The sequence below is a fragment of the Carlito syrichta genome, unplaced genomic scaffold (genome assembly GCF_000164805.1).
Source record: "Carlito syrichta isolate Samal-C Ts95f unplaced genomic scaffold, Tarsius_syrichta-2.0.1 Scaffold313265, whole genome shotgun sequence".
Taxonomy (NCBI): Eukaryota; Metazoa; Chordata; class Mammalia; order Primates; family Tarsiidae; genus Carlito; species Carlito syrichta.
The window spans coordinates 79341-106978 of NW_007257361.1; the positions used below are offsets into that span (position 1 = coordinate 79341).

A 27638-nucleotide genomic window follows, 5' to 3' on the forward strand; every position below is an offset into this window, starting at 1 on the left:
GGCCTTTGTTGTCTTTGTTAGGTTCCCTATAGGGTTGGTGCCATCTTGGGAGACGTCCTTCTGGCTGTTCCCTGTGCCTTTCACTATATGTCTTTTTTTTTTTTGAGTTGGAGTCTCACTCTGTCACCTAGGCTAGAGTGCAGTGACATGCTCACAGTCACTGCAGCCTCGACCTGCTGGGCTCAGGCCACTTCCACTTCAGCCTTCCAAGTAGCCAGAACTATAGGCACACGCCTCCATGCCCAGCTAATTTTTTATTTATTGTAGAGATGAGGTCTCAACAAGTTACCCAGGCTGGTCTCGAACCCGTGGGCTCAGGCAACCCTTTCACCTCAGCCTCCTAAAGTGCTGGGATTATAGATGTGAACCACCATGCCCAGGCATGTCTATGTGTCTATTTTTATTCCAGTATCATGCTATTTGGGTTGCTATGGCTTTGTAGTATATTTTCAAGTCAAGTAATATGATACCTTCGACTTTGTTCTTTCTGCTTTTGATTGTTTTTTGGCTCTTTGGGTATCTTTTGTGAGTCCATATGAATTTAGGATTTTTTTTCTATTTCTGTGAAGAGTGTCACTGGTGTTTTGATAGAGATTTCATTGAATCTGTAGATGACTTTGAGTAGTATGGAAATTTTAACAATATTAATTCTTCCAGTTCATGGGCACAGGATATCTTTCTATTTATTCATATCTTCTATTGAAACGTACTTGGGAAGTTGAGGTCATTTTACTGGTTTCCAACAGGAATATGTGTCCGTGACTCACAAAGGACACATCACTACCTCTTCACCTCATAGACAGGTGAGCTAGAGAGAATCCACATTCGTCTAGGTTACTAACCTCTGAGTCTTTTTTCCTCTAACAGATGGAGGTTTACTGTTCTGACTTTCATGCAGAAAGAGAAGCAAGAGAGAAGATTCATGAAGAAAAGGAGCAGCTGGCATTGCAGCTGGCAATTTTGCTGAAAGAGAACAATGCTTTTGAGGATGGTGGCAGGTGAGGTTAAAAGAGAGGGAGAGGCAGAACTCACATCAGCAGGGCTGTGGAAGAAGTGACCTGTGATAAGTGTTTCCTCATTTGCTCTATAAGAATCGCTCCATGTATACTTTACTTGGTCATGTGTCCAGCACTTATTTTGTCTCATGGCAAAGCTTGACTGAGACTTGTGGGAACCCAATCAAATTTCTGGCTTTTAGATAAGCTGTAAAAACATAACATTATGCACCCCAGTGACTTGTCTTGCCATTGTCATGAATGAAATGTTCATAACATTTTAAGTTCTCCAACATGATTTTAAAGAAAATACTGCTAAAAATTACTTCTCACCTTTAAAAATGTATGTATGTATATATATATATATATATATATATATATATATGTTTTCATTTATTTATTTGTTTTTGAGTCAGGGTCTAACTGTTGCCCAGGCTGGAGTGCATTGATTGGCATGATCATAGCTCACTGCAGCCTCAACCTCCTGGACTCAGGCGATCCTTTCACCTCTGCCTCCCAAATAGGCACACCCCACCATGTTGGCTAATTTTTTTTTTTGTAGAGACAAGGTCTCACTATGTTGCCCAGGCTGGTCTCGAACTCCTCAACTCAAGCAATCCTCCCTCCTTGGCGTCTCAAAGTGCTGGGATTGGGATCACAGGCAGGAGCCACTGCACTCAGCCTAAAAATTTATTTAAAGAATGCTTTAGGCTGGGCGCAGTGGCTCAGCCTATAATCCCAGCACTTTGGGAGGCCGGGGCAAGAAGATTGCCTGACCCGGGGATTCGAGACCAGCCTGGGCAACCTGGTGAGACCTCGCCTCTACAATAAATCACAGAAATGGTGTCTGGGCTTGGTGGTGTACATCTGGATTTCCAGCTACTTGGAAGGCTGAGGCGGAAGGGTCGCCTGAGCCCAGCAGCTCGAGGCTGCAGTGGCTGTGAGCATGCCACTGCACTCCAGCCTGGGGTACCAAGAGTGAGACTCCAACTCAAAAAAAAAGAAAAGAAAAGAAAAGAAAGCTTTTAAAATATAGTAAATACAGACAGACCGGGCTCGGTGGCTCAACCTGTAATCCCAACACTTTGGGAGGCCGAGGCAAGTGGATTGCCTGAACCCTCAGGTTCGAGACCAGTCCAGGCAACTTGGCGAGACCACGTCTCTACAATAACATAAAAAATTAACTGGGCATGGTAGCACATGCCTGTAGTTCCAGCTACTTGGAAGGCTGAGGTGGAAGGATTGCCAGAGCCCAGCAGGTCAGCCCTGGGGTGGCCATGAGTGTGCCACTACACTCCAGTTTGGGCGACGGAGAGAGACTCCAACTCAAAAAAAAAAATTATATATGTATATAGTAAAATACAAAGAATAAAATAATATACACCAGTATATACTCCATCTTGAATTAGCAGTTGCTAACTTATTTTTAATTTGCTTCAAGTATTTTTTTTTAATTAAAGGACAGAAGGGAAAAGCCAGGCACAGTGGTTCACGCCTGTAATCCTAACATTTTGAGAGATGGAGGTGAGAGGATTGCTGAGCCCAAGGGTTCAAGACCAGACTGGGCAACTTGGCGAGACTTCATCTCTACAATAAATAATAATTTTTTTGAAAGGGATAAAAGGAAATCAAAGATAAAGTTGGATTCTCCTTTGTTCCCCATCCTTCGTGGTACTTCTCTCCTTTCTTACCTTGTGCTACCAGGAATTTGGTCAGTAGCCTCCCTACGTTTCTTATACTTTTACTTGTAATTATATACACACACACCCCTATATAATATCTTAAGACAAGATACTATTAATTTTTCTATGTTTAGGTTACAAAGTGACCACTATAGATATTGTCCTGCAACTTGCTTTTTTTTTTTGAGTTAGAGTCTCACTCTGTCACCCAGACCAGAGTGCAGTGGCCGCTCCCGGCCACTGCAGCCTTGACCTGCTGGGCTCCGGCGATCCTTCCGCCTCAACCTTCCAAGTAACTGGAGCTACAGGCACGCGCTACTACACCCAGCTAATTTTTTTATTTATTGTAGAGATGAGGTCTCGCCACGTTGCCCAGGCGGGTCTCAAACCCGTGGGCTCAGGCAATCCACTCATCTCAGCCTCCCAAGGTGTGGGATTATAGGCTGAGCCATCAAGCCTGGCACAACTTGCTCTGCATAACATTGTGATCCTGAGCTCCGTCAGTGTTGATATATGCAGATTTAATTCATTGTGTTTAATTGCTGTGTAGTGTCATGATTTAGAAATATACCACTTTTTTCTGTTTTTTCTTTTTGAGTAGGAGTCTCACTCTGTTGCCCATGCTGGAGTGCAGTGGCATATTCACAGCAACTGCAGCCTCGACTTTCTGGGCTCAGGCAAGCCTTCTGCCTCAGCCTTCCAAGTAGCAGGAACCACAGGCACATGCCACCATACCCAGCTAATTTTTTTTATTTATTTATTGTAGAGACAAGGTCTCACCAAGTTGCCCAGGCTGGTCCTGAACCCCTGGACTCAGGCAATCCTCTTGCCTCTGCTTCCCAAAGGGATTATAAGCATGAGCCACCACGCCTGGCTTAGAAATATGCTACTTTTCTCTAATCCATTTCCTATCAATGACAGTTTTGTTATTTCCTAACTGATTTTTAAAAGTCTTAATCATTTGCTTTTACTACACATTATTCTATTGCCAATATTATTTAGAACTCAAATTAGTCTCAAGTTCTGAACCATAAAACCAAGTTTCATGAACTGTGGTTTTAGCATTGTAGTTTGACTTTTTAAAAAAATACTTATGTTGACTGTCTGCTTAGTGTTGTCATGTTTCAGTGTGGTAGAACATCACATATAGTGTTGCTTTTCATTCCAGTAGGCAGTCTTTGATGGAAATGCAGAGTCGTCATGGAGCGAGAACAAGTGACCCCGACCAGCAGGCTTACCTTGTTCAAAGAGGTGAGTGCAGCATGAATCTGGGTTTTCAGGGAATGACAATGTCCTATGAAGAAGAGGCTTGACGAAAAAGTCCACTATATTCTGTACAGTGGATTCCAAGTCAAGCTACTGAAAATGTAGCACCCATAGTCTCGTCTTCATCCATCAGTCACTGAGTCCAGACCAGACCCTTCACCCTGCCAGATAGGACCTGGCATGCCAGACTGCTCAGCTTATCTCATTCTGTTCTCCTACAGATGTCAGCCAGGCCAGGACATCCCCTCGACTTGTCCTAAGCCTTGCGTACATCTGCAATGTCACATCAATGCCCTTCTCTTAGGCCCACTCCTGTCTCCTTCCTGTCTCTTTCCAAGGAACTCTTACCCCATCTATTCTTTTCTGCATCTCATTTTTTTATTTCAATAGCTTGGGCAGCATAGCAAGACCTCATTTCTATTGGGAAAAAAAAGAAAGAAAAGAATAAAATAGCCATTTAATTTTTTTTTCTTTATTTCAGTGGCTTTAGGGGTTCAATTAGTTTTCAGTTACCTGGTGGCATTGTATGATGGTGAAGAAATCTGACGTTTAAGTGTACCCATTGCACCCCTCCTGTACATACTGTCCCCAGTAGGTGATTTTTCATCCTTCTACCGCTTCCCACCCTCTTCTTTTTGAGTCTCCAGTGTCCATGATGCCATACTCTGTGTCTTTGCAGATTCTTATTTTAGCTCCCACTTAAAAGTGAGAATATGCTGTGTTTGGTTTTCTGTTCCTGTGTTATGTCTCTTAGGATGATGGTCTCTGATTCCATCTAAGTTGCTGCCAAAGACATGATTCATTTCATTCTTTTTTTTTTTTTTTTTTGAGTCAGAATCTTACTCTATTCCCCAGGCTGGAGTACAGTGGCATGCTTATGGCCACTGTAGCCTCAACCTGCGGGGTTTAAGCGATCCTTCCACCTCAGCCTTCCAAGTAGCTGGAACTACAGGTGTGTGCCACATGCCTGGCTCATTTTTTGATTTATGGTAGAGACAGGGTCTCACTCCAAGTTTCCCAGGCTGGTCTCCAACCCCTGGACTCAGGCAGTCCTCTCGCCTTGGCCTCCTAAAGTGCTGGGATTACAGGCATGAGCCACCATACCTGGCGATTTCATTCTCTTTGATGGCCGAATTGTATTCTGTGGTGTTTATATGCCATATGTTCATTATCCACTGATCGGTTGATGGGCATTTAGGTTGATTCCACATCTCTTGCACTTGTGAACTGTGCTGCAATAAGCATGTGGGTGCAGGTGACATTTGTGTATGACGACCTCTGCTCTTTTGGGTAGATACCTAGTAGTGTCTTACCCCTTCCTTATAGCACATTTCAAATTTCATCTCCATAAATCGTCCTCTTCCTGAACTTTCAAAGTATCTTATACTTCTGTTTTAATACCTGCTATTTTATTTTATATAAGAAGTGTTTATGTAGCCGGGCTCAGTGGCTCAGCCTGTAATCCCAGCGTTTTGGGAGGCTGAGATGAGTGGATTGCCTGAGCCCGCGGGTTCGAGACCCGCCTGGGCAACTTGGTGAGACCTCATCTCTACAATAAAATCAAAAATTTAGCCGGGCATGGTAGTGCATGCCTGTAGTTCCAGCTACTTGGAAGGCTGAGGAGGAAGGATTGCCGGAGCCCAGCAGGTAGAGGCTGCGGTGGCCGGGAGCGGCCACTGCACTTCAGTCTGGACGACAGAGTGAGACGCCAACTCAAAAAAAAAAAAAAAAAAAAAGAAGTGTTTTTGTATATTAAATAGGTGTTTCAGTGCTTTATTAAATGACAAGCTTCCACAGGGCATATATCTTCATGCATGGTGTTAGACACATGCTTGTGTTACTGTTTACATAGAGTGTATTATGTGCCGACACGGTGCTGATCTCACCTCATAAGTATTATCTCGTTTGAGCCTCACAAAATTCCAGGAGGTATATACCAGAGGGTGCCAAAAAGTGTATACACATTTTAAGACAGGAAACTGTATTAAAATTGTAGTACACAATATTTACCCATGATAAAAGATGAATACAAGTCATGTTTGACTTCAACAGTTACAAGAGGTGCTCGAAGTGGTTACCATCAGCGTCCAGATACTTCTGATGAGGGCAAACATCTTTTAAAAATCTCTTAAGATGTGTATACATTTTTTTGGCACCCCTGATATATCAGTGCCTTCTTATAGGAGAGCACCGAATCCTAGCCACTAGACCACCAGGGACCTATTAGTGCCTTCTTATAGGAGACAAAACTGTAAAGGTCAAATAGCCCAGGTACTGCATAGAATAGCAAACTGTTAAATCTCAGGGAAATTTCTTTGAGGATCTGTTACCTTCTCCCACCCACCAATGTTCTCTTACAGGAAAAAGTAGGTTAAAGTAGATATTAGAGGTAGTTATTCAGGTGACAAATAGACATAATATGATCCATGGCCTAATATAAACACTAGCCTCAGGCACTTTTCTTGTAGCCGGTGGAGCTGTGTGCTTCCCTGAAAGCTACCCTTGCCCACTTGAGTGCTGCCAGGCATTGTCTCCAGCCTGATTTTAAATATTTAGGAATACCTATGTCCTGATTCCTGAAAGTACCCTACAAGATTGTCCTAAGTCTAAAAGGACAACCTCTTGCACCTGGATTTCTTAGGGGAAGGTTTTTCTTCTTTGTAACAATATAAGGCTAATACCTATTTCCATTAAAACAAATAAACAAACAAAAAACCCTTATTGACTGGGTGCAGTGGCTCATGCCTGTAATCCCAGCACTTTGGGAGGCCAAGGCAGGATGATGGCTTGGGCCCAGGAGTTTGAGACCAGCCTGGGCATCATAGTGAGACCAGGTCTCTACAAAAAAATTTTAAAATGACTCAAGCATGGTAGCATGTACTTGTGGTCCCAGCTACTCAGGAGGCTGAAGAGGGAGGATCACTTGAGCTCAGGAGTTTGAGGCTGCAGTGAACCATAATTGCGCCACTGCACTCCAGCCTGGGCAACAGAGCAAGACCCTGTCTAAAAAAAAATTGAAAATGAAAAACCAAAATGGTTCATTTTGGTTCAGAAGAATCAAATCAGAGAGATGCCAGGAGACAGAAGTAACTTCCTGCCTTGATCACAGTTTGTATTGTTCCAGGTCCTACCCAGAGTCGGGGCTTATTCCAAGCATTTTCTCATTTAGATGTGAATCTCAGCACAACTCCAAAATTGAGGGAAGTGATGGGACACATTCTTCAGTTGTCTCTCCCCACTGACTGCTTGTCTAACTCCTGTTCCTTCCCGAGGAGGCTTTCTGGGCCAGGTCTGAGCCAGGAGCTCTTCTCTTATGCCCATGGAATCCCCTTGCGCCTAACACCCACCTTGCCATGCCGCCACGGCTGCTGCTTTCAAGCCTGACTTCTCTACCACGTGTCTAGCTCCCTGCACACAGCAGCATCTCGTACACATCCTGAAAGACTCAAACGTATCTGCTGAGTGAGCGGAATTGTTGCCTCTGCTTCTGAGAAGGTTCATTGTGTGCTCGGAGATCTCTCCCGGTCTCTCTGGACTCCTTTCTCCACATTCTGTCCCTCTTTTGCTTATATGCATTCACCCATTTTCTTCTCTCACATATTCTGGTGTTTGCTAGAACGTGTATCGTCCTGTCCCTAGCACTGAAACCAGGTATTTTCACACACAGAGTTTAAATCCTAAAACAATAGGGAAGCTTATACTGTTAGGGGAGATTTCCTCTGTGTGCATAGTGACGGCTTCGGCTAAAGACCAAACACCGTGTTCAATCAAGTCCCTCTGGGTATTGGTTCCAGAGCTCAACGCATGTTAAAATTAGCCATCTGTTCTTAAAACCAAACAAACAAAACTGCCTGAAAACTGGAACTCATGGAATAATATTTCATGTCATGTTTACTCCCAGGAGCTGAGGATAGAAGCTGGCCGCAGCAACAGAATATTCCGCTTCATTCTTGCCCCAAATGCGGAGAGGTTCTCCCCGACATAGACACGTTGCAGATTCATGTGATGGATTGCATCATTTAAGTGTTGGTGTGTCATCTCCCCAAACCTGTTGGTAAACGTCAGCTTTTTTTCCCTCTAAGAGTTGTACTTTTGTGTTATTTGGTTTCACTCAAATACTTTGCCTCATGCTGGTTTTAATAGAAAGAAAATGTACCTGTCCTAAGTAGAATGCTTTTTGTGGAGTTCCATAAACTCGCAGAATAGAATCCTCAACTACCACCCTTTTGATAATAACTCCAGGATTTTTGGCATTTGGTTTATGTAAGCAACCACCCTGTTCATGCAGTTGACCAGCATGTGACATCACGTGACAGAGCTCATGCAACTAGATAGAAGAAACTTCACTGATAATTTGAAGAGCCTTTTAAGGAGGCAGGAAAAATGACATGCTCACAGATTTAATCAAGAAAAGTGTCTTGGAAGTATTTTTTTAAATAAATTATATTGTTACTTTTCTTCATCAATTTAAAGGGGATCTGTTTGGGGGGGGGGTGTGTGTGTGTGTGTGTGTGTGTGTGTGTGTGTGTGTGTGTGTGTGTGTGTGTGTTATAGTTTTATTACAGCCGCAGTAATTGTACCAAAATTCTGACATGGCTCTTTATGTGAGTACTGTGAGCTTTTACTTTTAACATCAGGACAAGTGCAAAGACACTGGCATAGATGAAGTAGACAACATTCGATTCACAGGACCTCCTATAACCATTCACAGTGTAAAGAAGTTACCTTGGGCCGGGCTTGGTGGCTCAGCCTGTCATCCCAGCACTTTGGGAGGCCAAGGCGAGTGGATTGCCTGAGCCCGCGGGTTCGAGACCCGCCTGGGCAACTTGGCGAGATCTCATCTCTACAATAAATCAAAAATTAGCTGGGTGTGGTGGTGTGTGCCTGTAGTGCCAGCTACTTGGAAGGCTGAGGCGGAGGGATCTCTGGAGCCCAGCAGGTTGAGGCTGCGGTGGCCAGGAGCGGGCCACTGTACTCCAGCCAGGGCCACAGAGTAAGTCTCCAACTCAAAAAAATAAAAAGTTATCTTGGTGCTTTCATTGTACTGCAGGTGGATGGGCTTGTATAATAGATAATTGATTTCTAAAAAGCACAGCTATCTGTTAAATTTCTTCCTGGATCAGGTTATATCTTTATAATAACAAGGAATAGGTATTGCAAAATAAAATTTTGCTAATGAATCTTTTATATATGATTAATTCCATATATGGAGTCTCACTCTGTCACCCAGAGTGACATGATTAATTCCATAATATGAATTTTCTATATTAAGCTCATTCAGTTTAATACAAGCTTATTACTTAGTCATATATGTTTCATTACTTCTATGAACATGAGAAAATCCCATTACTAGAGACCAGTTCTTGTTGTTTGACTTAGAAGTTGTTCATGCTAAGGAGGTAAGTGAATAGGTGTTTGCCATGTTTTATAAACATGCAGTTTACCAAGACTAGTTAATACTGAACCAGCCATAAGAGTAAACAGTGTCTTTATGCATCTAGCTGCTAATGCATTTAAGAGAAGATTAAAAGGTCTTTGTTTGGATTTGTCATAAGAATCTCTCCTAGACAAACTTGTTTATACACACACACTTACACACATACATTCTTAAATAGGAATCAAAATAGTTAATTATATTTTCACATTGTACAAATTCATTAGTAATTTAAATTAAAAGATTTCCCAGCCAGGTGTGGTGGCTCATGCCTCTAATTCCAGCACTTTGGGAGGTTGAGGCTAGTGGATTGCCTGAGCTCTGGGGTTTGAGACCTGCAATAAATCAATAAATCAAAAAATTATCTGGGCATGGGAGTGGTTCCAGCTACTTGGAAGGCTGAGGAGAAAGGATCACCTGAGCCCAGCAGGTCAAGGCTGCAGTGGCTGTGGGTATGCCACTGTACTCCAGCCTGGGTGACAGAGTGAGACTCAATTCTATAATATCTATATCTAATTCTATAATATCTTAAATAAAGAAGCAAACCAGGCCAGGTGTGGTGGCTCACACCTGCAATCCCAGCTCTTTGGGAGGTTGAGGCAAGAGAACTGCTTGAGCCAAGGAGTTCGAGATCAGCCTGGGCAACATATTGAGACCTTGCTTCTACAAAAAAATCAAAAAATTAGCTGGTGGTGGTGGCATTTGTTAGTAGTCCCAGCTACTTAGGAGGCTGAGAAGGGAGGATCACTTGAGTCCAGAAGTTCCAGGTTGCAGTGAGCCATGACTGTGCCATTCCACTCCATTCTGGGCAACAGAGTGAGACTCTGACACACATACACACACACACACACACACACACACACACACACACACACACAGATGTGCGTGCGTGCGCAATTGAAATTACTTTACACTTAATTTATTGGAGATGATCCTTTTGCTTTGTTGAAGTAAAAATATACAGCAGATCCAGACTCTAAAATAATTGCACAAATAGACTTATTGAGCCTATGACCAAATCATTTGATTAATAGTTGGAAGAATCACCAACAAGGCAGTTTCGTATGGTTGATTTAAAATAAAGCTATTGTTTTCAGAGAATCCACCAGCTTGGTAAACAACTTGTAAACTCTGTGCATGTCTTATCTCATTTATTTAGTCTGATATCTCTTCAGAGGCCTTGTTCCAAGGTGCCAGTTAACTGCATCTCATAGAAATTTTGTGTCTGTGTGCAGTGAAAATGTATAGCGGGAGATCTGCCCTCTTAGCAAATTCCTAACAGTACAGGACAGTATTGTTAGCAGTGTGCACATTACTGTATAGCAGATCTCTAGAACTGTCTCCTCCTGCATGACTAAAGTGCTGTGTCCATTGAATGGCACCCCTGCCTTCCCCTCCCCCAACCCCTGGCAACCGACACCCAACTTTCTGCTTCTATGTGTTTGACTACCTCAGATAGCGCCTATGAATGGAATCCTGTAGTCTTTTTCCTTCTGTAACTAGTTCATTTCACTGAATGTCCCCCAGGTGTATCCATGTTGTTGCATGTGACAGGATTGTCTTTCTTTTTAAAGCTGAATAATACTCTACTGTATCTACCTATGACATAGTCTTGCTTAGAAATAATTAGTTTTTAGCCGGGCATGGTAGCATGCGCCTGTAGTTCCAGCTACTTGGATGGCTGAGGCGGAAGAATCACCAGAGCCCAGCAGGTTGAGGCTGCGGTGGCCGGGAGCAGCCTCTGCACTCCAGTCTGGGTAACAGAGTGAGACTCCAACTCAAAAAAAAAAAAAAAAAGAAATATTAGTTTTATTTAGCCAGTTTTCAAAGCTGAATATTCTAGAAAAACTTTGCGGATTAATACAGTTTATATACAGTTCAAACTACTGATTGAGAAAGTAGGCCCCACAGATGCAAAAATACCATACCAGTCAAGCCAGGATCGAGGCAGAACTACACCCTGTACAGCTCTTCATGTGGCCAGGGAGATGGCCAGTTCTACATATCATCTTCAAGACTGTACAAAAATGACCGGGCTCAGTGGCTCAACCTGTAATCCCAGTACTTTGAGAGACCGAGGTGAGTGGATCGCCTGAGCCCATGGATTTGAGACCTGCCCAGGCAACTTGGCAAGACCTTGTCTCTACAGTAAAATAAAGTAAAATAAATTAGCCAGGTGTGGTAGCGTGTGCCTGTAGTTCTAGCTAATTGGACTGCTGAGGTGGAAGGATCGCTGGAGCCCAGCAGATCGAGGCTGAGGTGGCCGTGAGCATGCCACCGCACTCCAGCGAGACACCAACTCAAAAAAAAAAAAAAAAAAAAGACTGTACAAAAATAAGACTTTCTAGAGAAATAAGGGTTCTAGAAGGGAAAAAAAAATGAGGAAAACACACGTTATTCCAAATGTTTCTGTTATCCAAAACCAGTAAGACACAATTCTGGTTTTATACAATGCTAGCCAAAGAAAACAAAAATTGGAGCTTCCAAGAGCAGTCTAGTACTCACTGTTATACTTTTATGCTTGTGTGTATATAAGTATAAAAAAATGATGTTTAGGCCGGGCTCGGTGGCTCAGCCTGTAATCCCGCGCCTTTGGGAGGCTGAGGTGAGTGGATTGCCTGAGCCCGCGGGTTCGAGACCTGCCTGGGCAGCTGAGACCTCATCTCTACAATAAATCAAAAAATTAGCCAGGCGTGGTAGCGCACACCTGTAATTCCAGCTACTCAGAAGGCTAAGGCGGAAGGATCGCCTGAGCCCAGCAGGTCGAGGCTGCGGTGGCCGGGAGCGGCCACTGCACTCCAATCTGGGCGACAGAGTGAGACTCTAACAAAAAAAAAAAACCAAAAAAATGATGTTTGGACAAGGAAGCTGTCTTTGTGGGTATTTATTCTAAAGTTGCGATACTTTAAAACTCCTTGGTAGGAGGTAGCTTAGATGTTTCCAATCTGCTTCCACGCGTGAGCTGCCGGTAAACTCGTTTCTGGCTGTGACGAAGTATTAGGGCAACTTTGAGCCAGTGATGTGCCACTCAGTACATCCGTGTCATCAGCAAACAGCTGGCCGACCAGAGTTCACTGATCTTCCTCTCAAGTGCGGAGTTCATCTGTGGGGCTGAACTTTCTGCTGCACTTCACTCTCCCTCGGCCGGCCTGTTCAGCTCATCCTTGCGTGAACGCATGAGGGCTTTGGGTTCCTCACACACAGCTGGGTGACACAAGGCACAGGAGCCTTAACCCGAACTGTGGCTTCTTGGGTGAAAGTTCCAGGCCACAACCCCTGGAGACCAGACCGTTGCCACAAGCCCACTGAGTGGCATTGCATTTGCAGGTGCTCCTCCTGTCATCTTGGAAAACACATGAGCCGTCTAGACTCTGCGAAGGCAGTGTCGGGTGTTCGAAGCCAAGCCTTTCCATGGGTCCCAGCCACGTCCCAGAATGGCAGCGTGACTGCTCCCAGCACAATGGCTGGACCACTGACTGCTACAATAACAGGCTTTTTAAAAAAATTGAGACAAGGTCTTGCTCTGTCACCCAGGTGGAGTACGGTGGCACGATCATAGCTCACTAATGCCTCAAACTTCTGGGCTTATGTGATCCTTCCGCCTCAGCCTCTTGAGTAGCTGAAACCACAAGTGCGTATCACCACGCCCTGTTAATTGTGTGTGTGTGCCTGTGTGTGTGTAAACAGGCTGGTCTCAAACTCCTAGCCTCAAGACATGAGCCACCACGCCTGGCTAGGCATCTTAAACTAAGTAAAAGTATTCACAAAGTTTCTGATAGCTTCTGCCATTTTAATGCTTTCTCTTTTTCTGTCATCTGTTAAATGCTGCATAAATAAAGTCAAGACCACAACAGGAGGTGCCATCACGTGTGCTGAGCAGCACAAGCTTACTGTCATGGGCAGCAGCCATGCTCAGAGCACTCTGGACTTCTTTGGTCACCTCTGGATTTAGTGAGTTATTCCGATGATTTTGTGGATAACAAGACGTGGGTGAAGTCATCCTGCTTCCTGACGACAACGTCTCTGTATCTGTTTCGACAGTGTCTCTGTATCTGTAGACACTTTCTGTTTGCCTCACACTGAAACGCAACCGCTTGTTAAGATGTTGGTTTCTTCTGTCACCCATAAATGTTCTTTTCCCGGCTGTCACAGATGTCTGTGTGTTGGTGGTTCCACTGGCCGTTCACGTATCCATGAACGGAGATGTAGTTTTCCCGTTAACAGCTCAGCCTGTGGCCCTGAGGCACTAGTGGGTGCATTCAAGGCCTGCCCCCCCCCATCCTGCCCACTCTGTACCGGGGCCCCATAAAGCGCCAACCAGCTTTTCTGCTGCCACTTCCGGTGCCACCATGTCCCCCTAACCCTGCTTGACAAGGTCCAGTTTCTCAGGGCTCTCCTCTTAATGGGGCTCTTAGGCACAGTGATCTTTTATTATTGTTGTTATTATTATTATTATTTTTTTTTTTAATTTTAGAGACAGGATTTTGCTGTGTTGCCCAGGCTGGAATGCAGTGGCACAATCATAGCTCATTGCAGCCTTGAACTCCTGGGCTCAAGTGAGCCTCCTACCTCACCGTCCTAAGTAGCTGAGACTTGCAGGCATGCACCACTATACTCAGTTAATTTTTTTGTAGAAACAAGATCTCGCTATGTTGCTCAGGCTGGTCTTGAACTGGCCTCAAGTGGTCCTCCCACCTCAACGTCCTAAGTATCTGGAACTACAGGCATGTACCGCCACACCTGGCTAATTTTTTGTAGAGATGGGATCTTGCATTGTTGCCCAGGCTGGTCTTGAACTTCTCAAGTGATCCTTCCACCTCAGTCTCCCAAAGTGCTGGGATTACAGTATAGGCATGAGCCACCGCTCCCGGCTTTTGGCGCAAGTTCGTGATACCTGACTTTGCTTCTGCCAGGAGGGAGATGGAGCTGTGTTTTTCCTGAACTTTTGTCTGGCAGCAAACAACAGACTTTGGATTCGTGGTCTTTGCTGATCACTAGTGTCTTAGAAAAGTTGCTGCTGGTGGGGCCGGAGCCTTGTTGTCGAATGTCGTTTGGAGAGGTCCTGTTTGTTCTGGTCAGTGTGCTTTCTTTCTGCTTTTCAGTGTGGCATCTGTTAGAATCGTGGATCTGTTCCCCCAGGTCACAGACTCCTCCTTGGTTCCCACATGTCATCCTCCTGCCAAGCAATTCCATGGAAAGACTTGCTCTATCTTTCCTCTTTCGTTTTTCTCTTTTGTCAACAGTCCTTTTACCCTGACCTGAGTGAACTGGTGGAGACCAACATAATCCAGTTTACTCCGTTCCAAATCCTGTATACCCAAATCACTGAAAATGAGGACCAGGACTACCCAAGGCAAGATTGTTCACATCAGGAACCTTAGCCACTTCCCATTTCAGGAGAACAATCTACATGTTGCTTTAATTGTTTGTTTGTTTGTTTTAGAGCCTGGGTCTCACTCTCACTCAGGCTGGAGTGCAGCAGTGCGATCATAACTCACTGTAACCTTGAACTCCTGGGCTCAAGCAGTCGTCTTGCCTCAGTCTCCTGAGTAGTTGCTGGAACTCCAGACATGTACCACCACACTTGGCTAATTTTTTTTTAAATGTTGTTGTCGAGTTAATGTTTTGCTGTGTTGCCCTGGCAGGTCTCAAACTCCTGGCCTCAAACAATCCTCCTGCCTCAGCCTCTCAAAGTACGGGGATTACAGGCATAAGCCACCACATTCAGCCTCATACTACATATTTTTTTATCCATTTACCTGTTGATGGACACTCAGGTGTTTCCACTGCTTAGCTAGTGTGAAAAATGTTGCAGTGAATGTGGGATTGCACATATCTCTTTGAGATCCTGTTTTCAGTTATTTTGGATAACTACTCAGACATGCTGGATCACATGATAGTTCTATTTTTAATTTTTTTAGAAAGCTCCATACTGTTTTCTTGTGTTCATTATTAAGGATTTTTTGCATCTGTGTTCATCAGGGATGCTGGCCCATAGTTTTCTTTACTTGTAGTGTCTTTGACTGGCTTTGGTATCAGGGTATTTGGCCTTCTAAAATGAATTTCGAAGTGTTCACGACTTTTCACTTTTGTAGAAGAGTTTAAAAAGACTGGAGTAGTTAATTCTTTTGTAATGATTGGTTGAATGCTCCAGTGAAGCTATCTGATCCTAGCCTTTTCTTTTCTTTATTTTTTTGAGTCAGAGTCTCACTCTGTTACCCAGGCTAGAATGCACTGGCACGCTCATGGCCACCACAGCCTCGACCTCCTGGGCTCAGGCGATCCTTCCAACTCTGCCTTCCAAGTAGCTGGAACCACACAGGTACGCCACCATGCCCAGCTATTTAGACTTTTCATTGTTGGAAGGTTTTTGATTACTGATTCGCTCTCCTTACTAGTGATATATCTGTTTAGATTTTCTTGAAATCTTTATGATTCAGCCTTGTTAGGTTATATGCTCCAGGAATTTATCCATTTCTTCTGTGTTATCCAAGTTTTTGGCATATAATTGTTCATAACAAGTCTCATCATTTTTTTTTTTTTTTTTTTGAGAAAGCAGGATTTATTGAGAGGACAGAGAAGCTCCCACAGAGGGAGGGGACCCGAATGGGGTTACCCTCATTATTATTTTTATTTCTGTGGCATCAATTGTAATGTCTCTTCTTTCATTTCTAATTTTATGTATTTGAGTTATACCTCTTTTCCTTGGTTTAAGTAAAGGTTTGTCAATTTTGTTGATCTCAAAAAAACAGCTCTTAGTTTTTTTTTCTTTTTAATTTTTTTTCTATTCCTTGTGTTGTTTGCTTCTGCTGTAATCTTTATTATTTCTTTCCTTCTCCTAACTTGGGGCCTACTTTTCTGGTTTCATGAGATATAAAAGTTAGGCTGTTTATTTGAGATCTTTATTCTTTTTTTAGTGTAAGCATTTACCTGTATAAACTTCCTTTAGTTTTTGCTACATTCTGTAAGTTCTGGTATGTTATGTTTTTGTTTTCTTTTGTCTCAAGATATTTTCTAATTTCCCTTTTAATTTCTTTTTGACCCAATGGTTGTTCAAGAATGTGTTGTTTAATTCACATATTTGAATTAAATTTTGCAATTTTCCTTCTGTATTGATTTCTAGCTTCATTTCATTATGGTCAGAAAAGATACTTGGTATGATTTCAATCTTCTTAAATTTGTTAAGACTGTTTTGTGGCCTAACATGTGATCCTTTGTGGAGACTGTTCCATTTGGGCTTAAAAAGAATTTCTATTCTGCTGCTGTTGGTTGGAACATGTCTATATTTGTTCAATAGTGTTGTTCAAGTCCTCTGCCTCCTAATTGAACTTCTACATGAATGTTCTATCCAATATTGAAAAAGGTATTGAAGTCTCCTACTATTGCTATGTTGTCTGTTTCTCCCTTCAGTTCTGTTCGTGTTTGCTTCATAAACTGCATTTGAGTGTTCTTTGTCTCTAGTGACAGTTTCTGATTTAAAATCTCTTTTGTCTAAGAATGGCCATTTGTGATTTTTTTTTTAAACTACCATTTGCATGGAATATTTTTTCCATTCTTTCATTTCTAGTCTATGTATATCCTTAATTCTAAAATGAGTCGCCTGCAGATTCCATATAGTTGGATTGTGTCTTTTTTTTTTAATCCATTCAGTCATTCTATGTCTTTTGACTGGGTAGGCTAAGGAAATTGCTATCAGGTACAGTGACTCACGTCTGTAATCCCAGCACGTTGGGAGGCAGAGGTAAGAGGATTGCCTGAGCCAAGGGGTTCGAGACCAGCCTAGGCAACATGGTGAGATGTCATCTCTGCAGTAAATCAAAACATCATCTGGGCGTGGTGGCGCATGCCTTTAGTTCCAGCTACTTGAAAGGCTGAAGTGTAAGGAGTGCCTGAACCCAGTGGGCTGAGGCTGCAGTGGCCGTAAGAATGCCTCTGTATTCCAGCCTGGATGACACAGTGAGATTCTGACTCAAAAACAAATAAATAAGTAAAATAAAATAAATATATTTGACAGTTGTAGAGTTTTTTGGTAACTAATGTGTTTTAACTTCTATACCAAAATTAAGTGATTTATATACTACTGTTACAGGATTATAATATCCTATGTTTGTCTATATATTTATCTTTACCAGCAAGCTTTGTACTTTCACCATCTTCCTGTGACGACCTAACATTCTTTTGTTTCAACTTGAAGGAATTCTTTTTGACTCTTAAAGACAAGTCAACTGGTGAGGTATTCCCTCAACTAATGTCTTTTTTTTTTTCTTCATTTTTGGAGGACAGTTTTACCAGACATAGTATTTCTTGTTTCACAGTTTTTTTTCTTTCAGAACTTTTCATATATTTTTTCACTCTCTTTTGATCTTCTGGCCAGGTTTCTGCTGCAAGATCCACCATTTTATGGAGGGTCCATTGTTCATAACAGGTTTCTTTTTACTTGCTGCTTTCAAAATTATCTTTAGCTTTTTTATTTTTGAGTCAGAGTCTCACTCTGTCACCCAGACTGGAGTGCAGTGGCACACTCACAGCCACTGCAGCCTCAACCTGAAGGGCTCAGGTGATCCTTCTGCCTCAGCCTTCCAAGTAGCTGGAACTACAGGCATTCACCACCGTGCCCAGCTAATGTTTTGATTTATTGACGAGGTCTCACCATGTTGACCAGGCTGGTCTCAAATCCGTGGACTCAGGCAATCCTCTCGCCTCAGCCTCCCAAGGTGCTGGGATTATAGGCGTGAGCCACTGCATCCGGCCTGTCTTTAGCTTTTGACAGTTTGATTATAAAGTGACTCAGTGTGACTGTCTTTGGGTTCATTCTAGTCGGAAACCTTTGGGATGCTTGAATCTGGATGTCCATTTTTCTTTCATATTTGGGAAATTTAGGGCCATTATTTCTTCAAATATGCCTTCTGTTTCTTTTTCTATTTCTTCACCTTCTTAGACTCTCATAATTCATATATTGTTCTGCTTAATGACTTCCCATAAGTTCCTTAGGCTTTCACTATTTTTTTCCCATCCTTTTTCTTTTTGCTCTTCTAACTGGATAATTTCAAATGACCTATCTTTGGGTTCACTTTTTCTTCTGCTTTATTAAGTCTTCTGTTGAACTCCTTTAGTAAATTTTTCAATTAGTTATTGTATTTGTTGGCTCCAAAATTTCTGGGTTGTTTTTTTTTTGTCTATCTCTTTGTTGATATTCTCTTTTAGTTCATACATGAACTAACATCACTGAACATCTTTTGAATTCTTTGTCAGGTAACTTATATACCTCTGTTTCTTTAAGGTCAGTCTCTGGATTTTATTTATTTATTTATTTATTTATTTATTTTGCTTCTCTGATTGGGCCACGCTTCCCTATTTCTTCATGTGTTGTATGACTTTGTGTTGGGATCCGTGTGTCTGAAAAAAAAAACCAGCCACCTCTCTCAGTCTTCATACAGGGAAAGGCATTCCCCAGTCAACTTGGCTAGAGATTCTGGGGTTCTCCCAAACCTTTTCCATGGATGTATCTCGCCAGATCTGTGCATGCAGATTTTCAGTTAGAGGTATTTTCTGGTCTCTTTTTTTCCAGGAGTTGTAGCTTCTTGCTCCCTTTGGTGTGTACCTGCGGCTGTGCAGGTTCCCAGGAGCCACAGCTCTCCCTTATTCTCAGTTACCTCAGGTCTCTAGAGCATGCTGGTTTCTGTCAACCTTCGAGCTGGGCAAGACAGAACCCATTCCCTGGGCAGCCCCTTGAAAAGCCAGAACATTGGATACTTGCTCCAGCAGTCTCTTTCCCTCCCCGAGGGAGAGTCTGCAGACCCATATCACCATCTGCCTTTGGCACCGTGGGTTCCCTGGAGCAGCAGCAAGCCATCCAGCTTTCTCTCATTCTCAGCAGGCCCCAGGCATCTGGAGTATCCTGGGACCCATTAGCCCTGCAAGACAGATGAAACAGAAACCAATCTCTTGGGCAGCCCTTCCAAAAGGCAGAAGGTTGGACACACTACTCTTCTCTTTCCTTCTTATAGGCGGGGCCACCAAGAAGCATTGGCCTCTTCTGTGCTGTAGGCCCTCTGAGCAGCAGCCAGCTGCCAAGCTCTTAAACTCAGTATGACCTTGGACATCTGTAGTATGTCAGGTCCTGTCAGTGGTCAGAAACAGAAGAGGCAGTCCCCTGGGCAGCCCCCTGAAAAATCAGATGCAGACTCCACCTCTTTCCTTCCCCCAGCTAAAGCCAAGAACCAAGAGCCTTCTCCCATTTGTTCTGCACTGAATGGGGGGAAAAGTCTCTGATGACCAAGGGCATGCTCATCCAAGTCTCTTTTGTTCTCAGTGATCCCCAGCCTGGTGGCCCCTTCCTGTCAGCTCTTAGACTCAGGCATGACATAAACCAGTCCCCCAGACAGTTCTCTGAAAGGTCTGCACATCGGACATATATTTGAGTCTTCCATTTGTCTGCCCAGAGAGAACTCAGGAACTGGGAGTTTTCTGCTGCTTCTGCCAAACCGAACTAGAGCAGGTGCTCTGGAAAATGGATGCAATGAATTTTCCTGCGCGGCGGGTTCATGCTCATTTGGAGTAGAGGAACCTCTTAACTATTTTCTCGATTTTTTTCATAAAGGGAATTGATCCATGTGTTGTTATTGAATCAGTGTCTTTCTAGGGTGAAGGAGGGTGTGGGCTTCCCATTCTGTCATCTTGCTGATATCATCGCCATCATAGGAATTTGGTCCCTTTCGTAAATTCTGCCATGCTGTGCACTTGACGTCTTATTAAGCAGGAGCAATAAAAAGATGGGAACTGGAAAATGGACAAGCCAATGAATTTTGACAACTAAAGAATTTTAAAATATTTTCTTCAACTATTATACTTTAAAATAACTTTGATCCAGTCTGGTATGTAAGGAGCTTGGAATCATCATACCTGTTCTTTTAACATGAAAAAGTCTGAACAAATTGCCAATCACAATACTTTTAAAATCAGTGAATTGAGGTCACAAGGCAAACCACTACCCTCAAAGCTGGAGAGACAGATAGGAGAATACAGAGAGATTACCAGATAGAAGGTCAGGAGTAGAAACTGCCACTGGGGCCAGTGCCAAGGTTGAAAACTTCAACTGTAGTCGATGAATTGCTGAAAGCTCGGTGTTGACAAACTTGAGAGTTAAAAAGTCTAGGAGAAGCTGGTCTCGGTGGCTCAGCCTGTATTCCCACACTTTGGGAGACTGAGGTGAGTGGATTGCCTGAGCCCGCAGGTTCGAGACCCGCCTGGGCAACTTGGCGAGACCTCATCTCTACAATAAATCAAAAAATTAGCCGGGCATGGTAGTGCGCGATTGTAGTTCCAGCTACTTGGAAGGCTGAAGTGGAAGGATCGCTGGAGCCCAGCAGGTTGAGGCTGTAGTGGCCATGATCAGTGTGTTACTGCACTCCAGTCTGGGTGACAGAGTGAGACTCCAACTCAAAAAAAAAAAAAAAATGTCTAGGAGGACTGAATCTTACAGGAACTCTTAACTTTTGTGAGCAGGTGTCCTACCACATTCTCACAGTAAAGATTGGAGAAAAATCCCTTCATGTGTCTGGCAGAAGGTGAGGGAAAATGCCATTTTGAAATATGCCAGGGCATACTGTTTCTCATAAAAAGTCCTACTATTAAGAGAAACTTTTATCAGAGCCTTATTGACCTAGGGGAAGGAAAATACCCAACCTTGGCTCCATCTAGGCTTCCTCCTCTCATGTAAGAGGGAGGGGGAAGAATGTAAGTACTTTTGATGGTCACAGCCCAGAGGTACAGGCTTGCCAAAAGACTGAGACCTTATCATAGAATTATAGAATGCTTCCCACTATACTTTACCACCACATCAGTAGGGCTCCCTTATGATAACGGAGGATTACAAATGAAAAAAACTGCATGTCTCAGACCTTAGTTAAGAAGACATCTCTATGGAAACCCAAAGAAAACAAGCAGACAAAAACAATTACATCAGAAGAAATTTTAGCTTCAATGCTTATGGATAAAGTGAACAGTAAACATGTCCTAGCCAGGTAAACATAGAGCTTCATGCTAAATGCCTGTTCACTTAATTTCCCTTGAACTAGCATATTTTTTCCAGCTTTCAATAAATATAAAGAATTATAAAGACAAGAACACCACACCATTTGAAGAGACAGAGAATATCAGAACCACATTCAATTATGATAGTTATCACACTGGGAATTTAAAACAGCTATGATTAATCCCTATAGGTTCTAGTGGGGAAAGTATGTAAAATACACAAACACATGGGTAATGTAAGTAGAGAGAGAAATTCTAAAAAAGAATCACGAGGAAATACTAGACCTCAAAAACACTGTAATAAAAATGAAGAGTCTCTCTGATGCGCTTATCAATAGACTGAACACAGCCTGGGAAATATCAGGGACCTTGGAGAAATGTGACTAGTAACTTCAAAACTGAAATGCAGAGAAAAAAGAATGAAAAAGAGCAGACTATTCGAGAGCTATGGAATAATTATAAGAGGTATAACATCTGTAATGAAAGTTCTAGAAAGAGAAGGAACAAAGGTGATATTTGAAGTTATCATGGCTAAGAGTTTTCAAAAATTAATAGCAAACACCAAACTAAAGATCCAGAAAGCCCAGATAGCACAAAGAAAATAAATAACAAAAACTACACCTAAGCATATCATATTCAAACTGTAGAATATCAAAGACAAAGAGAAATTTTGAAAGAAGTCATCAGGGGGAAACCTTAGCTGTAGAGAGGAGCAAGGATAAGATTTATATCAGACCTCTTTTCAGAAACCATGCAGGCCAGACGCAGGGCTCACACCCATAATCCCAGCACTTTGGGAGGCCAAGGTGAGTGGATTGCCTGAGCCCATAGGTTCAAGACCAATCCGGGCAACTTGGTGAGACCTCACTCTACAATAAAGCAAAAAATTAGCCAGGCATGGTGACACATGCCTGTAGTTCCAGCTACTTGGAAGGCTGAGGCAGAAGGATCACCTGAACCCAGCAGGTTGAGGCTGTGGTGGCCGTGAGCATGCCACTGTATTCCAGCCTGGGCAACAAAGTGAGACTCCAGCTCGGAAAAAAAGAAAAGAAACCATGCAAACAAGGAGAAAGTGAAGTGAAACGTTTGTGTAGAGAGAAAAACTACCAATGTAGAATTCTGTATCTGTGAACATTTCATATTTATGGACATTATCCTTCAAAGGTAAAGGAGACATAGACTTTCTCAGACAAGAATTGAGGGAATTGGTTATCAGTAGTCCTGCCTTCCAAGGAATGCTAAAAAGAAATTCTTCAGGGAGAAAGAAAATGATACATATCAGTATAATTAATATGCTAAGAGAGAAGAGAAAATGGAATCATAAAATGCACAGTTCAAATGACAGAGGCAGAAATACAGTGGAAGACAATAAAAGAAGCAAAGATCAAGTGCAACAAATACAAAACGGTAATAAATATGGTAGATACTATTCCCACTATGTCAATAATCACTTTAAATATCACTGGCCAGCTGGGCTCGGTGCCTCAGCCTATAATCCCACCGCTTTGGGAGGCTGAGATGAGTGGATTGCCTGAGCCTGCAGGTTCGAGACCCACTAGGGCAACTTGGTGAGATCTCATCTCTACAATAAAATCAAAAAAATTATCGGGGCGTGTTAGTGCGCACCTGTAGTTCCAGCTACTTGGAAGGCTGAGGCGGAAGGATCGCTGGAGCCCAGCAGGTCGAGGCTACAGTGGCCAGGAGCGTGCCACTGCACTCCAGTCTGGGTGACAGAGTGAGACTCCAACTCAAAAATAAATAATAAATATCACTGGTCTAAAGACACCAGTAAAAAAACAGAGATTTTTAGAATAGATTAAAAAAACCAGGCCAGGCTCAGTGACTCAGCCTGTAATCCCAGCACTATGGGAGGCCAAGATGAGTGGATTGCCTGAATCTGCAGGTTCGAGACTAGCCTGGGCAACTTGGTGAGACCTCATCTCTACAATAAGTGAAAAAATTAGCTGGGCATGGTGGTATATACCTGTAGTTCCAGCTACTTGGATGGCTGAGGTAGAAGGATCACCTGAGCCCAGCAGGTCGAGGCTGCAGTGGCTGTACGCAGTGTGTTACTGCACTCCAGCCTGGGCAACAGAGTGAGACTCCGACTCAAAAAAACCCCAACAAAACAAAACAAAACAAAAACCAAGACCCCATTACATGTTGTCCATAAAAAACTTACTTTTTATATATAAAGATACATAGATTAAGAAGATAAAGATATGCCATGCTAACACTAATCAAAAGAAACCTAGAGTAGATATAATAATTTCAGACAAAGAAACTTTCAGAATAATAGAAATTAGGAATAAAGAGAGACATTACATATGATAGAGGGGTCAGTTCTTTAAGAAGACATACTAATCCTCAATGTGTATGCACTTAACTCACCTAACTAAATGAGGCAAAAATTGATAGACCTGTAAAGAAAAAGAGATGAATCCACGGTATATGATGCTATAGACTGAATTGTATCTCCTGAAATTCATATATTGAATCCCTAACCACTAAAGTGATGATATTTGGAGATAAAGTATTTGGGAGGTAACTAGGTTTAGATGAGTCACGGGGGTGGGGCCCTCATGATGAAGTTAGTGTCCTTATCAGAAGATACATCAGAGATCCCTCCCTCCCTCCCTGCTCTCTCCTTGTTCACACACCAAGGAAAAGTCATGTGCGGACACAGCAAGAAGGCGGCCATCTGCAACCCAAGGAGAGAGCCCTCACCAGCACCTTGATCTTTGATGTCTAGTCAATAAGAAACAAATTCCTTCGCGATCCACCTGGGCAACTTGGCGAGACCGCATCTCTACAATAAAATTTAAAAAATTAGCCGGGCGGGGTAGCATGCACCTGTAGTTCCAGCTCCTTGGAAGGCTGAGGCGGAAGGATCGCTGGAGCCAGCAGGTCGAGGCAGCGGTGGCCAGGAGCGGCCACTGCACTCCAGTGTGGGCGACATAGTGAGACTTCAACTCAAAAAAAAAAAAGAAAAAGATACAAATTCCTGTTGTCTAAGCCAACCCGTCTATGGTATTTTGCTGTGGCAGCCTGAGAAGACTGACAGTTGGAGACTTTAGAGCCCCTCTAAGAGTAGTCCACAAATATAGCAGGCAGAATCTCAGTAAGGACATGGCTGAACTCAACAGCATTGCCTTAGTTCACTTGGGTTGTTTTGAAAGAATGCCTGTAGCTGGGTGATTTATAAAGAGGTTGATTTGGCTCATGTTTCTGCAGACCATACAGAAGCATAGTGTCTGCATCTGTTTCTGATGTGTACCCCAGGCTTCTTCCACTCATGGTAGAAGGCAAAGGGGAGCAGGCATCACAAGGCAAGAAAGGAAGGAAGAGAGAGTGAGGAGAAAACTGCCAGACTCTTTTTATTTTATTAATTTTTTTTCTCTTTTAATTTTTGTTTTGAAATTGTGGGGTACAATTCAGGGTTAGGTATGCAAATGCTCCTTGTGTAGGTACCCTTATTGATGAGGTATGCCCCCCTTCCCCAGGCAGATATCGACCACTATCAATCCCAGCTCCCCACCCCTCACTCCCCTCTCCGCAGTTTCCCACTACTTCCAATCCCTTTCCAGGAATTACAGTAATACGGTCGTTGTTCAAGCTCCCCTTATGAGTGAGAACATATGGTACTCAGCTCTTTGTTTCTGTGAGAGATCACTCAGTATTATAAACTCTAATTCCATCCAGGTTGTGCGAAGTTCATAATTTTGTTCTTCTTTATGGCTGCATAATATTCCATTGTATATATGTACCACATTTTTTGTCCAGTCCAGTCCTCTTTTGATGGGCAGCACGGTTGGTTCCATGTTCTTGCTATTGTGAACAATGCTGCGATAAACATATGTGTGCAGGTATCTTTTTCATAGAGTGACCTGAGTTCTTTTTAACTACTCATTTTCATGGGAACCAACAAAGCAAGAACTCATGTATTACCATGAGGATGACACCAAGCCATTCATGAGGGATCCACCCCCATGATCAAAACACCTCCCATTAGGCTTCACCTCCAACATGATATTTGGAGCAGACAGATATCCAAACTATATTAGACACCATCGGTCAACTAGATCTAATTGATACCTACAGAATACTTCATATGCTATATCTAGTAAAATCTACATTCTTCTCAAGCTTATAAAAAATATTCCCTAAGAGAGACACTTTCTGGGTCATAAAATTCAGCTTAACAAATTTAAAGCAGTGGAAGTAAAAGTATGCTCTCACACCAAAATTTAATTACATGAGTGACAGTAGGGACCCTGAGAAACTTAGAATAAACTTAGTTCACATTTTACCTCAGCATAGCCATTTGTGCCTTGACTGACACGCTTTGAATCTAGCATAGGTTAGACATAGATTGATAAATTTTCAATAGGCAGTGAAAGACGGTGGCGCACAGTGAGACTCAACACCCGTTAAGGCCAAGAGATTTAATGAGTTGAACGCAGTGGCTGCAGGACCTGAGGGTCAGGCTGTAGCGCCGAGGCAAGGGCGCAGCGGCTTTTATAGGGGCTTAGGGCGACCTGTCTATAGGTCGGCTGGCAGAGCTTCATGTAGGTTGGTGAATTTTTCGTGGGCACGAGAAGGGGTGCGGAGGGAGAACAAAGGAAGGCACCGTTTCAATCGCCATTTTAGTTTGCCGTGTCGCCATTTCCAGGAAAGGGAGGGGATGTGACTTTACTTGTGGCTTGGCGGTGGCCCCTTATTCCCACCTCTTTGGTTATACGGGAAAGGGGCAGCATTTGTCTGTCCAGCTACTTCCTGCTGAAAATGGGCGTCGGTGGGTGAGGTAGGTGAAAGGACAAGTCACATAAGACTCCACAAGTAGGCGCCAAAAGAAAAATTTCATTTGGGTGGAAGTCCTGGAAGGTGCCTTGTAAGTCAAAAACGATAAGCTGGTCAGGCCAGTCGTCGAGTGGACACGGGAAAGGAAGGAGCCAGCTGTCACGAAGAAGGTGGTCAAGAAACGCTGAGAATCTGAGTGGTAGGTGGTAGGGGGTAAACCTTGAGGCGAGCAGGTCTGAAATGAGAAGACAAGGTTAGAGGTTTATAGGGTTTGGACAGTCAAGACCTGGACCTTCGGTGGGCAGGAGGTCATAGTTCTGTAAGAAGCTAGTTAATGCTTTGATTAGAGATTTTTAAAAGTTGTGACTGGAGAAACTTGATGATACACGGGAGAAAGGAGCACAGACCGAAAATGAGAATGACAGGTGTGACGACAGGCAAAAGCCAGGTGAGTAGGGAGTTTTGTGAAGACTTTGCCCCTTGGAGTTGTGAGGAGAGGTGTTGTAATTTATTAATGTTTTGTTCAATGACTCCTGACTCGTTAATGTAATAACAGCACTCCTCTTGGAGGAAAAGACAAGTGCCTCCCTTTTCGGCTGTTAGGAAATCTAGAGCCTGGTGATTTTGGAGGGCTACTTGTGCTATGCTTGTTATTTGTCTTTGTAATGATTGGAGAGAACCGGAGGTGGTGTCTAAAGCTAGTTGGATTTTGTTTTGTAAGTCTTCCATGGCCCATAGTGAGTAGCCGAGAGCCCCTCCTGATAGACCTATGGAGGTGACTGCGGAAGCCAGGGACAATCCTACCATGACTGGAAGGAAGACAGCCCTCTTGCGTCGGTGTTTGGGAGTTAAGAGGGCCTGGAGGTCGGCAATGGAGTAAAGAGAGAGCTGTGGGATCAGCATAACAACTATACAGGGAGAGGCGAGATTGGAAGTGTGGGAGCGGAGAGTGCCGTTGCACCATAAGAAGAGGCCGGGCGGGAGGAAGTGCCCATTTGTAGAGTTTATGGTGGTTGAACAGAGAGGGTTATTTGAATAGAGAGTGGGGACGCTGGGCGGACCAATACAGAGGTAAGAGGAGTTGGAAGCCACTTCCCAAAGTGGAACGTGAGTTTGGTGATGGCCTCTCTGGTGGAAGACAGGTTGAGGGTACTATTACTGTGGGGCGAGGCAGGATGCGGAACCGCAGCCAGCAGAGGTCGTTGTCATGAGGCACAAAGAAAACTGCAAAGAAGGAAGAGAAGGGAAGGATCAGTTTAAAAAGTGGAGGGTGTGGCCTATTATGGTAAACCATGAAGGGAAATGTTGGGAGGGTTGTAAGGAGAGGTGGTCTTCTGAGGAAGGGGGCAATGGGTCTACCGCTGCCAGGAGCTGTTGTTCTTGGGTTTTTATGTGCTCCACACTGATACCGTGACGGAAGGGGTAAAG

At 43.3% G+C, this 27638-nt stretch overlaps 1 protein-coding gene and 1 pseudogene across 2 annotated transcripts in view; one reads left to right on the top strand and one right to left on the bottom strand.

Annotated features, from left to right (window-relative positions):
* Nucleotides 1-8403, top strand: part of OPTN (optineurin) — a 51261-nt gene extending 42858 nt beyond the window's left edge. For both annotated transcript variants that reach the window (XM_008070273.2, XM_021718685.1), the window contains 3 exons: nt 868-998; nt 3846-3928; nt 7845-8403. In XM_008070273.2, the coding sequence (XP_008068464.2) occupies nt 868-998; nt 3846-3928; nt 7845-7966 (336 nt within the window). In that variant the 3' untranslated portion in view covers nt 7967-8403. The remainder of the gene's footprint in view (nt 1-867; nt 999-3845; nt 3929-7844) is intronic.
* Nucleotides 8404-12507: 4104 nt separating this feature from the next.
* On the bottom strand, nt 12508-13587 carry LOC103272811 (annotated as a pseudogene).
* Nucleotides 13588-27638: the final 14051 nt, after the last annotated feature.